The sequence below is a fragment of the Cryptotermes secundus genome, unplaced genomic scaffold (assembly GCF_002891405.2).
Source record: "Cryptotermes secundus unplaced genomic scaffold, Csec_1.0 scaffold40, whole genome shotgun sequence".
NCBI classification, from domain to species: Eukaryota; Metazoa; Arthropoda; class Insecta; order Blattodea; family Kalotermitidae; genus Cryptotermes; species Cryptotermes secundus.
In genome coordinates this window covers 171,959-185,680 of record NW_019730583.1, presented here as the reverse complement: position 1 = coordinate 185,680, position 13,722 = coordinate 171,959, and the positions used below count along the sequence as shown (strand labels likewise).

Sequence of the window (13,722 nt, the reverse complement as noted above, 5' to 3'; positions counted from 1 at the left end):
GTAACTGGGATCTAGTATTCTCCAAATCAATGTAACCTGTAAATGAAGGAGTCCAAACACTCATACAGTGAATGGATACTGTTGCATGGCCAGAGAGATCTAGATGTGCATTCTAATATTTTCTTGAATCTATACATATAAAAATTATTTGTGAGACACTTAATTTGGCTTTAGCTTCTTCAATATGGTGCAGATTTGTTGGGGATGGCTCTTCATTTTAAGATTTTCATTCAGTGTGGAGAATATCAGTAGATTATAGTGCATATACAAATGTGCAGCAGTTATGTTAACACAGTAAAATGTTAATAAAAATTACCTCTGAAGTGACATTAAAAAGTACTTTACTTTTGTTTGCCCTTTGAACAAATGGAAAAGTAAGCACTAATGTAATCTGCTGGTTAGATAAAAGTTTATTTTTTGTCTTTGTTTTTAATAATCTATCTCAATTTTTTGTTGCGTTTAGTCTTATATGTGCACTGCTCTGTCATTAAAGAATTAGTTTATTTTTTTAAGGTACTGGTTTGTATTCAATATGTGAATGCATTTATGAGTAAGGATTGTGTGTGTTTGTGTGCCTGTCTGTACAGATATTTTTTATCACCGTGAACTTGGAAACACTGTACGGATATTTGTCTTGACTTGTTTTCATGGATTAAAATTGTAATAATATAGATAATATAATTATTATTGCCACTCTGAAACATTTTTGATAATGCATCATAATCATATATTGACACAGATTTTTACTTCATCATCAGAAGATTACTTATGTTAGAACTAAAATCCCCATGCCAGAAATACTGTTAAACGCACAGGACAGACACACAGCACAAAGAAAAGAAACCAGTACACCAGACCCACAGCATATGTGCGCAATAAAAGTAACTACAGCATGATAATCTATTCTAATCTAATCAACTTGTTTGATTGATTGATGCTTATAAGGATTACATTTGTTTTGGCGAAGTTGGTGTTTTTGATCCTGTCAGAGGGTCCAAAATGGAACAAAGAGCAGTGATTAAGTTTTGTGTAAAATTAAAGAAACAGCTCCCAAAACGTTTCAAATGTTGAAAAAGTGTGTATGATGATGAATATTTATCGAGTACAAGTGTGTTTGAAGGTCATAAAAGGTTCAAAGAATCTCAGAAAGTGAGAATGCAAAAATCACGGGTGAAAAGAATGTTGACTGCATTTTTTATGCTAAAGGTACCACAAAATTGTGCCAGAAAAACAGACTGTAAATGGTAAATTTTATGAAGAGGTGATTAAGAGATTGATCGCCCAAATTCATTGCGTTAGGCCTGAGTTTCAGGAAAGTGGGTGCTGTTATCTTCTGCATTGTAATGCACCAGCTCAGTCTTCGGGAGTTTTCTCTGAGTTTTTGGTGAAATGAAGGAACCCCATGTTATCCCATCAACCCTATTCCCCTGATTTTGCACCGACTGACTTATTTTTATTTCCAAAATTAAAAACTGTAATGAAAGGGATGAGATTCAAGGCTGTTTCATTGCTCCAACAGACTGTTGAGAGAACTTAAGGCTGTATGGGAAGAAGCGTTTTCTAGGGCATTCAATTCATTGTATGAATGATGCAAACATGGTGCAGAATCGGGCAGGGACTATATTGAGTGATGGTATTAATAAATATTTTTTATCATTTTGTGTGTTTTTATGGCGTCAGGATGTTAATTCTCTCTCTCTCACACACACACACACACACACACACACACACAGGCATCGCACCCCCTCATGTAAAAGTATTGTTTAAAACCACAGTGTAAGTTCAAAAGATGGACATGTGTCACAGCAAGTGGCTCCATACCATCTGTTGTCCTTTTAATTAAAGACCCCCCTCCAAAAAAAGGCAAATTTGTCCCTGTGCTTAATTAATTAAGCACTATGACATGAAGACATTGGGAGGAGTGGGGCATAGCTCTGCCATTCTTGACCTCAATACTAGATGAAGGTGAGTGGTCAATTTCACACTCAAGCCTCTTTACATCCAGAGAAAGAAACCTCAGTACCCATTTGATAGGAGGCTGGGTGGTCCCTAGAGCCAGTCTGGATGCTGTGGAAAGAGAAGCCTCTTGCCCCTGCTAGGAACTGAACCCCATCCAGCCTGCAGCCTGTTGTTATACCAGCTGAGCTATCCCAATTCCCAATTGAAGATGCAAACGTATCTAAACAATTAGTCCTGTGTCTAGCTGTGTCATGACAGCTGTAAACAAATTTGGAAGGTTGTGTGGGGCCAGTTACTGTTCCCCAACCCCATTTTGAGATTTTTAAAAGGAACAAGAAATCAGCTATCAGGTGAAACCACATTCAGACTAAGTTTTAAAGCAGTGGTTGAAGAACACCATGAACAGAGGCTATCTCTTTTGGAGGAAAATTGCAAAACACCAGCTAGTTTTGTGTCAAGTAAAATATATAAAAAGCAATATTTTTTTATTCCCCCCCCCCCAGTAGAGAGTGCGTTCAAGTTTCAAGCCATTTTGTATACTGTATGATCAATTACGTATCACTGCAGCATAGATACATAAAGTTTCTTGGTCACAGCATTTCCAGTTCTTGCACCTCTATGTGGTAATCCAAAGGCTCTGAAAAATTTAACCTCCTTTTCATTTTTGTCTTTCTTTTTTAGATTAGAAAAATTTGGAGCATATTGAGGTAGGTAGCTTTAGTGACATTGGCTTCCAAAATAGTGCTTTTCAGACCTTTAAATTATGGAATGATATGGAGCTTAAGAATGTCTGCAGACTAGTTATTCTGCCCTAAGGACTTAAAAATATAATGAATGTTATAAGATAAAGGTGTCCCTGTGCTTAACTAATTAAGCACTACACCATGAAGGCATAAGGGGAGTGGATGTACTCATCCACTCATACTCATCAATCCACATTTTCTTGACCTCGGCACTAGTTGGACGTGAGTGGTCAGCTTCACTCCCTGGCTGCGTTACCCCTGAGGAAAGAGCCCCTGGTACCCATTGTATAGGAGATTGGGTGAACCCCAAAGCCAGTCTGGATGACATGAAGAATTGAAATTCTTGCCCCACCAGGACTCGAACTCCGACTCCTCCAGCCTGTAGTCAGTTGCTATACCAACTGAGCTATTCCAGCTCATATGAAAATTCTAATATTTTGTTAATTAACATTAGGGAGGAATGCATCAAAAAATTCAGCAGGTGGAAAGCACAGTGCTGTATTATGGATAATTAAATTAAAGTTAAAATGGTATTTTCATAATTTCAGAGAAGTTGAAAAATATCTTTAATGATATACTTACAACAAACTTCATACTACTGTATGACATCAGCGGTAAAATGTAAAAAGTTACAAACCCCATTGACATATTTGGATGCTTTTATTATATCAAATTCTTTCATCTTAAGTATTAAAACTTATTACTATTAATATGCTGTTTATGGCTGTATTCTTCTCAAGCATGGCGATGTATCTTGCTAATGGCAAAGTGCAACATATCTTCAACATTATAGTCCGTTATTCTGCACATTTTAAGCTGATCATCATGGAAAATCCTTGTTCACTCACAGATGTGTATCCAGAATGCAAGAGACCCGTATGTGATATTTGTGTTCCTTGTATGTCCTCAACCAGTTTTTATGCATGAAATGAAATAATCTTGCACCATTTTTCAGTTTTAAACATAATGTGAAAATAATGTTCTACTAGCTAATACATTGAAGTCCTCTGTTTATTGTTTTTTGATTAAGGTTTTTCCTCATTTAACATTCCATTTCAGTTATCCCAAATCCTAATTATGGTATTAAATTACTTCCATTAAAGAGTTTCCTCAGTTTTATGTTCAGATCTACCGTTCTGAAGAGAAGCATTGCATGAGGGTTTCACTCTACTTTGGGAACTGGTTAGAAAAGTTTGCAATCTATAATTTCCAAAATACTTGCAAAAAAAATGTTCTTGAGTTAACACTTGCTTGATCATCATTTTCATCACACTTGATGCCAGGGTGCTCCTGTTCATTGAAGGCATCCTTGTTCAGACTAAAGAACACAATCTGCCCTGAGTCATCACAGATATTCTTACATGTTATGTTATGTGTCAGAAAGGACTGAACATCAGTGGAATATCTGTTGCATCTGGATGGCAACTACATTGTAACTATATCAATTTTTGTGTTTTCATGACAAAGTCGAAGACCATTTTGTTGTGTTTGTCTAGAATTGACAATTAAATAATGGGATCATTGAATGTGTTGTGGTGTTGCCATGTTTTTCACTCTATAACAGGTACTTGAAGTAATATTAAAACCCCTCACCATTCTCTGAAGTGGCCAGAAGTGGGGTAGAGTTTAAAGTAGCACCATGCATAGTCCAACCCATGGGGGACATGTGGCCCTTGACCAAGTTTCAGAATTAAGTTATTGTGTTTAATATAAATTTATATATATTGAATATATATTTTCTGTAATTAAAGAATAATAAAGTTTTCGGAAGAAGAATATGTGAAGTGCATATACAGAACCACAGAATTGCTGTGGCAATTTCAGAAAATACTTGATAACATCCAAATACATTCTGAAACAGCAGACATTGCTCCCCACAATTCAGCAACAATGTAGGCAGGATTTCTAAGACATTTGAAGTGGAATTAATTGACCTTCAGTCCAACACAATGATTAGAAAAATAATTGTTATATTATCACAAGTGAAGTCCATAAAACCTGTCTGCCAAAGGAAGAATACTCACAGCTTATCTCTCATTCTAACAAAATGATTGCCATATTTGATAGTACTTACACATATGGACAGCTTCTCTAAAAATTGAATACTACAGAAATATTTCTGCTTGTCTTTGAGATGCTGTCTGTGTAGCACATCATATATGGAAGTAGACATTTACTCAGTGGCACAAATTATGAGTGAAGTTCATTCCTTCCACTGAAATGCAAAATAGTGGATAATGTTTGATTGGAGGTTCTCACAGTCATGTGTATTCAAGTTGTGTTATGGGTTGTGATGCTACATTGTCTTGTAAGTGGATACCAGACAAGTAAATAGTTACATAGGGGACAATGGAAAGGAACATTCAGGCTCTTCTCACTGTTCCCGAGTCATGGCATCAGATTGAGTGTTTCTTAAAAACTTTGTCAGAATTCCATACAAAAGCAGTCTGTTCCACTGACATTTCACCGTTCTAGCACTGACAGCAGTAGCACAAAAAATGATACAAGGACATAACTTGTCTCAAGGGGGTTGGCTGCACTATCATGACCCCTTTTTTCATGGCTCATGTCATCAGCCACATTGAACCACACGGGGCGACCACTTAAGGGCTGGACTGGACGGAAGTTGTGTGTCATCAAGCCTTCTCTTGATTTTAGTTTACGGAAAGCTTCAACCTGAAATAAGAAAGTAGATCGCTAGTGCATGTTCGCCTTTCAGTGTGTAAATAACTTTTGTACTACTAAACTAACTAACTTCATGGAGCTAAGCCCGTTTTGAGAAGCCACCAATTGTGCAGCTATTCAAGAACTTTGCAGAATTTTATGGAATCCAAAGGTTCATTACTGTGTTCACAAGAGCCCTCCACTAGTCCATATCCTTAGCTAGATCAATCCGGTCCATACCACCCCATTCTCTCCATTTTAATAGTATCCACCCACTTACATCTTTGTTTTCCTAGTGATCTCTTTCCTTGTGGCTTTCCCACCAATATCCTATATTCATTCCTCCTCAACCCCATTCATGCTACATGTCCAGCCCATTTCATCCTCCTTGACTTGATCATTCTAATTATACATTGCAAAGATCACAAGTTATGAAGCTCCTCATTGTGCAGTTTTCTCCAACCTCCCATCATTTCATTCATTTTTTTTTAGCTTAGATTGTCTATCCAGATAATCCGCCCAGGTCTGAGGCCCTTTGTGACATTTCCTAACAAGCTTATATTTTAGGTGAGAAGTTACTAGCCCCATGCCCAACCCCAAGCTGGATGAGCACCCCTTGTCAGCTGTCCGTGACTGCTTATTCAGAAAAATACTTCATATATATTGTGGATAATGCCTTTAGTTATTCTGTTACTGGCATTTCTGGCCTCTGCCTCTCCTAGCAATGGTGAGATAGATTCCACTCTTCATGATGCCAGGAAGGTGATTGAGATGAGAACTATAGTTTCACATGGACTCAGACACATTCCTCCACATTCGGAAAGCTTTACATCTGTCAGAAGTGAAAGAAGGAAAAGCCTCACAAAAAAACTTGTATTGTCATGACAGAAACCTATTATCCCTGGAACACAAAGTAGAGCACCTTATCTATATACCACTGAATCACTTACTCATATATTAAATTAGATTACATGTTTTATCTAGGAAGACTGAATCACAGAATTGAGACGAGACCATTTCTGCTCTAAAGATGGATGCATCAGGTTCCTCTGGAATTTTTTATAAACACCTATATGACTACATGGTGGCACTCTTAAATGTCTGAATATGTTTCTTAGTGTTTTCATTTCCTAGCTGTGTACTGAAGATATTTCTTTTCAGAGTGAGAGTAATTAGAGTTTAGGTACACAAATACTGATTGTCCTCTGATTTTGCAGAAAGGCAGATCTGAAATTGAACTCACACTCATCTAAGGCTCTGGTTGCTTCACTTAGTATATCTGTTTTCACATGATACCTAATGGTAGCACATGGCTGTACTGGTCCACAGAGAATCGGAATGACTGGCCGCAGGATATTACTGACCTGGTAGTGAGACAGTAGAATGGGTTGCTTGAATTCAATCCAGGTGACTACTTCCAGGCAGGGCGGTGTGGTGAGTGAACCATTGTACGTGAAGTAGAGATGCTTTGTCATTGGCAGCAGTGAGTCCAGTGTGATCAGCTTTTTGAGCTGGTGTTGTGAGTTGGGCATTGTCACAAATGGCAGCAGCTGCACAATCTCTGAGTACACTTGGTTCTCTGTCTCATATATCTGCAAGCAGAAAGCAGTCTAGCAAATGATATTATAACATCTGTCCTTAAGGAAGTAAGACTTAGTACAGGGACTGGAGAAGACTACACACTTCATCAGTTCATATACTTCACTGATCTAGTACTCTTTAGAGTTTACTATTAAAATAAGAAGGTTCTGATTGGCTGGATATGTTACTTGACAGGAATAAATGAGAAGTACACAGAAGTTTGATGGGATACCTCGTGCAGTATGGCCAGTTGTAAGGCTGAGGTGATGACTGCCTCAAAGTTTTAAGTAAGTAATGAGTTAGTTTCTTAGCTACTTTGTTATAAATAATTTAGTCACGAGATCACTAAAAACTTATGTCAGTTAAGGAAAAGTGTACATGGTGTATCCTTTAGCATTAACTTTGTTTTGATAACTGTGTGACATATGGCACGTGACAGTGTGAAATGTTGCTGAATAAACAAATGTAGACAGCTACTACTGTAACAAATTTCTGGTAATGACACATTAAATTGGTTGTAACTGTCAGGAATTCATTGCAGGAAAACAGATATCTATATTTCAGCTGGTCACATATGGGAAATCCTAGTATATGGAAAATGGGGATGAGAAAACAAAGAATACTTACTAGGCATATTGACAGCGACATGAGACAGTTCATCCATCAGCCTTTTTTGTTATAGAAAAATGAAGAGATAGAAGACAAAATGGGAAACATTTTCCAACAAGAAAACTTACTCACCCTCCAATAAAATAACTGAAAAATCCAACACCGAAGTCCACTACTTGGCCTAATTATGAGACAGTTTAATCCATTATCATAAGCTTTTTCCTATGATCTGTTTTTATTTTATTCTCTTAGCTCTTGGTCATCAAGAAACGAAATTTCAGGAGTGTTTCCTTCAGGCATAAACACATAATATAGAATCATGACATACCTGCTTTGGGAAGCAGCTGACCTGATTGGTTTGTGTTCTTACAGGTGATGAAGCAAACAGACTACAACTGCTTCTCCAGTGCTTCATGTTATATAAGCTCTTCATGTGATGTATTGTAATTGAATAAAGTGCGGATTCATCAGAGTTCATTGCATACATCACCAAATACTTTTAGGGTGAGCAAATGCATATACAATTTTGGTTGGAAAATTCAAGGGGTGAACACCTTTTAGAGAGCAATGAATGTGGAAGTATATAACCGAAATAGGTCTTAGAGAGTCATTGTATGAAGATGTAAGTTAGAGGGGACTGAACTGACAGTAAACCCAGTGATAAAACTTCAGCTTCCATAACTGTGCACTATGTAAGCACAATACCATGAAGTTAGTAATTTCTTAATGTTGTTTGTTTGATTATTATGAATCTGAAAGCATTTCCCAGGATGTACCAAAACAAATTTATCTTGTATGGTTGAGTGTGATTCTCACCTCATAGAAGACAGCAAGCACTGTGAGACCATCTTTGTAATGTGTGGCATTTTCAAAGGTCCCATAGTTCTCCTTGTACATGACTATGTGCAGCTCCAGTGGAAACCTGACAAACAATATGAATTTTAGTCATTCACTTCAAACTGTTACACTGGTTCCTTTGCGTGCGCCTCTTGATGTATTTATTTGTATATAGTTTATTTAACAATGGTGTCAGCAACACAGATTGTATGTCACAGAACAATTTAATGACAGCAAATAATGAAATGGAAAGGATGTGAAGGGAAGCAATCATGGCATCAGCATACACATTTTTGTCTAGATTTGTGGATTCACATGCAGAAGAGTAAATATTGTAATTAGAATTTGAAACAACCATGGACATATAGGTACCAAAGGGTTCTGACAGTGGTGTATAACAATCAGAATTATGGACCCACATCTGATAATATTTGGATAGGTATATACATGAAGTAATTATCATGGAACATGAATTTGTTTGAAATTTACTTTCTTTTCAGAACAGGCATCTAGAATATGTCCATAAAATATTCATCAAAATTATGTCCAAGACCTCAAATCTAACATCAATGGACAAACCTTCATGGATACAGCCATATGTAAAGTCTGTTAAAAACTTCTTTACTGATGTGGTCAACACTGTTACATCTTGGGCCTAAAATTATCTCATTAATGCTGTATGTAGAATAAATTACATACAGATTCATTCCAAGAATTTCCTGAAATAGTGATATACTGTTCATAAATATGACATGAGTATTGTAATTGGTTGAGGCACTATGCTACAAGCTGGAAGGTCACAGATTCAATTCCTGATAAGGTCATTGGATTTTTCAGTTGACCTAATCCTTCCAGCAGCAGCAGTAAGGCCCTGGGGTCGACTCAGCTTCTAACAAAAGTAAGTACCAGGAATCTTCCTGAGGGTAAAGGGTAGCTGGTGTATAAGGCTAACAACCTCACTGCCATCTGTGATCCGATTATCTAGAAAATGTGGGAGCCTTGACATCTCACAACACTATGGGCCTCCACAGCCTGTTACAGGGATAGCTTTACTTTACCTTTTTGCTGCACATAAATTGTTCTGCAAAGGTAATTATGCTGTTGCCTAAATATACATGAATTATATCACCATTTATCAGTACAGACCACTTGAACCTTACTGTCTCACCTTAATTTTATTGTGACTTGTATGTGTGTTTTTAAAGCAAGGAATGGCTTTCTTTCAAATTAGCTGTAAAAAAATCATTTTCCCATAAATTTCAACCAGTCATTTTGTAGTATTTTTCGAATTTTTGTCGAATCAATTCAAGATGGATTATAGTTCACTGATTTACATCTGGAGACATGGGCTAAGAGAGATGTGAACTAGTTACATACTGTATGCATAGTTGCATACCATACTGTAATGGTGAAATTTGTATTATTAAGAAATTAACAAAGGATATTTCCAAAACCAGGAAATCAGACATAATTTGAAACCATAAAAGCAAGAAGAGATAGGATATTTGGGTTTGTATGTGTGTTACATTTTGGTATAAGAGGGTTTCTTTGAGTGTCAGAAATGAAGGCCAAATAAAATAACTGCTGGTGAAACCTGAGAAAAGCTGGAGAAACCTATTCAGAAAAGATAAACAAAATATAATGGACCCAGACACAAGAAAAGTGCCTATAAAAACATAGAAGAATGGAAGAGGAAAGTATTGTCGGGAAATATCACTTGATGGTTTATAATTCACATCTATAAATTTGTCTCTGAGTTGGTCATAACTGAACCTTAAACACTGCATTCATTGGTCAAACAAATCAATCCAAATATTTCCTTCTTAATATATTTCTGAATATCATCTCTTTATGTCATTCATTTTTCAGTTGTGCACAATAATTTTCAAGGATACCAAAAGTGGTGAGATAGGTTGTTGATCATCCTTCTCATTACCTACGTAATAGTCCAGTGCTAAAACCTGAAACATTTCTGGCATTTATGCAAAATATGTACATTTTATTTACTTTTTATACTACGTGTGATCTCCAAAAACATTTTTGTTATAAAGATTTAATAGAAGTTGCCCTGCCCCACTAGTTATTGAAAAGTAATGTACATGGTCACCTCTGTATCATGTGTAGATCATAAGTTCTAAAATCAATTAAGTACATAATTAGGTGGCCTGCATGATTATTCAACCTCTGAAAAATCCTGGAAATATTAAACTGTTAGTCTGAATATGAAATAAAAATCATTATGCTGTAGTGACAAAAACTACTGTGTGAAAAGAAAAAGCCTTTGATGATTACTTTTAGATATTGATGGTTAAACTCTGTCAAAATAACCATAAAATTTATATCAACACCTGAAGAGATATGCATGTTGTGTAACAAAGTGTCTGTCAGCAGTATCCTATAGTTGGTCCCATACCGAATGTTCATGAGAAGTTATTTCATCTTGAATAATGCATGTCTGGTGCATATGAGAGAAGGAAAAAAACAAGAACAATGCACACACAATTCCTAGGCATGTTAGGGACAGCTAAGTAGAATAGAAATTACATGGTGGCAGTGCTGAGTTCTTTCATTTATTTTTTCATTTTGTGCTGCCCTGAAGGCTTGACTCAGTATACTGTACACAGATGAAAATGAGAAGATTGGAATATTCAGGTTTACACAAGATGGCCACACAAGATTTATTAAAATAAAATTACAACCTTACAATAAATTAAAATGCATTATTAATGAAAAGTATTGGAAAACGAATATTATCTGTTGGATCTGAGGTTCTCATAGTGGCGACTACAAAAGGAACTAGCTTCTGGGATGTAAAGCCACTAGTGTTTCAGAGAACCGTAAATGATAAAGTTATCCTTGGGCATAATTAATTTGAGCACTATGTCATGAAAACATATGGTGACATTATCTGGAGGTGAGTGGTCAACTTGACGCCAAGGCCGCTTTACTCCTGGGGAAAGGACCCCTGGAATCCATTAGAAAGGAGGCTGGGTGTGCTCCAAAGCCAGTCTGGACGATGTGAACACGAGAAAAATCTCCTCCCCCTGCCAAGAATCGAACCCCGATTCCTCAGTTGTCCACCATATAGTCTAGCCAATATATAGGTTGAGCTATCCCAGTTATTTCAGAGAATGTACTGTTTTCATCATTATGACCCAAGAATAAGCCAAGCAAGAAGCAGGAAGGTTTCACCCACTGTGTGCTTCTTGCTGGTTTCTTGCTTGGCTTACTGCTCACCTCTGAAGACGGATGTAATACTATCCTCCGATACGTCGATGAATTTCTACCTGACTACGTGGCTTTACATCCCATAAAGTTGCATTCTTCATATATTATTGGAAATATAAAATAAAAATGTGTAACACAGCATAATTATCTTCAAAACATCCTGGACACTGAACAAAAGGGACACTAAAAGACTGGAAACAACACAAACAAGGTTTCCACGAACCTTACTATATATCATACTGTATACCAGATCATCAATGAAATATAGGCGTCAGAAAAAATTACTAGTCTCAAATATTATTAGTGAAGTGATATTATATTTGAGCATCCTGTTGCACAGGTAGTTTCAAAGGTGCAACTTCTTGTCTTGCTCTTGCACCATTCGTCTCCTACTTTGTCGTTCTTTAAAATAAATGTTACTTCTATGACAGGTTTCGACCTTATAAGGTCATCATCAAGTTTATTATTTTATGTAATTGTTGCACTCTGTTGCTTTTACTAATTCAGTGCGGTAAATTCTGGTTAAAACTAGTTTCAGATTTTGTTGAATTTTGTTAAAATGAGCTAAAACTTGTTCACTTTTCAATTGATATCCCATGTTTTCGGCATTCTAGGACTTCTTTGGTTGCGTGTGGAGTCTTGTTATAGTGAAGAGTACTGGTGAAATTTAAGACAATAAAACCGCTGGCTACAACCCATAGGCTCCGCTGAAAAACAAAGAATTCTGAGCAGAACTCGTATAGCGTACTTTCCTGTAGCATAGATTTCTAACACTACAGATTTGTTACTATTATTGTTGCTATTTTACTTTAATTATGTGAAGAATTCTACTTGTCTATATTTTGTCTGCATTCAGCATGTTTGGTATAACTTGGGGGTTCCGAACTGTTGTCATGTCTGTAGTTATTGAGTCACAAAGAATATTTCATATATACTGTGCACGGAGCCTGTTTTTATGACGTGGTTCCAGTGTTTCATTACCTATTGCCATTCAACCGAAAGATAGAAAATATTCACAGGCCATCTATATTGTTATTTTACATTCTGTAAAGAACCGCCCGAATACAAGTCGCAGATATTTCGAACATCAATTGCCATTTTTTTCAGGACTCTAAATTGTGGCCTCTCGTTTTCTTCCTAGCAAACCGCGCCCCCTCCCCCACGTGCTGTTTATTGCTGACTTAAGATATAAAAAAAACTATGTTGATGTGGCATAACGTCGATACCATATTTCGTGAAAATCTATCAATTGTTGAGGAACACTGACACGCAGAGATGCTATAGTGATCTCATGGCTATTTTGTTCCTTTAAAGGATGAGACTATAATAATGAAAGCATACAAACACCAAAGCAGGCACAGGAATAGAGCCCAGTGCAGTGGAAATATTCTGGATACCAGAAGCAAGAGATCAAGTACATCTAGAGGGTTTACGAATCGTCAGTTAAGCATAATCCTGAATACTTGATGATGATGATGATGATGATGATGAAGAAGAAGAAGATGATGATGATGATGATGATGATGAAGGCATTACTAAAATATTTCATTCTGTTGAGTAAGCACAGTTGCCACAAATAGTGTACCGTGAATAACAAGGGACCTTCAGTGCAATGAACTGAGTCAGACTGTTCCAGTGTGGACAATAGTTGGACATGCTTCAGCGAATAATTCCAGAGACTGAAGTGTTAACCTGTTTGTTTGTTTTTTTTTCTCCAGAATTACTCACAGATTGACTAAGTTTGGAACAGGATAATTACAATAAAATTTGTCACGCGAATTTCGTTCTTGCCTTGCTATGTGTTATAACCTTTATTGCATATGAAGTTCAAATCAGACTTCATCTCCTTGCCGAAAAAGAAGATAGCATTGTAAAAAGGTAAAAAAAAAAAANCTATTCCCTCTTCTCACTCACTACATGTTTCGGCACAAATGTGCCATCTTCAGGTGCTAATCCAATTCACGACAAACTAGTTCATTGCATGCCTTGTCTATACATACTAAAATAACACATACATACCCAGCAGGTCCAGCAGTATAACACACGCAGTCACAGGAGCGAGACGCAACACAGAGCACAATACACGATAGTGAAAGAGTGC

At 36.8% G+C, this 13,722-nt stretch overlaps 1 protein-coding gene across 3 annotated transcripts in view; it reads right to left on the bottom strand.

The window, feature by feature from the left end:
- Positions 1 to 3,072: 3,072 nt before the first annotated feature.
- LOC111866329 (carbonic anhydrase 7) overlaps positions 3,073 to 13,722 on the bottom strand; it is a 56,971-nt gene continuing 46,321 nt past the window's right edge. For 2 of the 3 annotated variants that reach the window (XM_023855170.2, XM_023855173.2), the window contains 3 exons: positions 8,373 to 8,478; positions 6,731 to 6,976; positions 3,073 to 5,378 (listed from right to left, as the gene is read on the bottom strand). In XM_023855170.2, coding sequence (XP_023710938.1) covers positions 5,166 to 5,378; positions 6,731 to 6,976; positions 8,373 to 8,478 — 565 coding nt within the window. In that variant the 3' untranslated portion in view covers positions 3,073 to 5,165. The remainder of the gene's footprint in view (positions 5,379 to 6,730; positions 6,977 to 8,372; positions 8,479 to 13,722) is intronic. The other variant, XM_023855171.2, reaches the window with a different exon arrangement.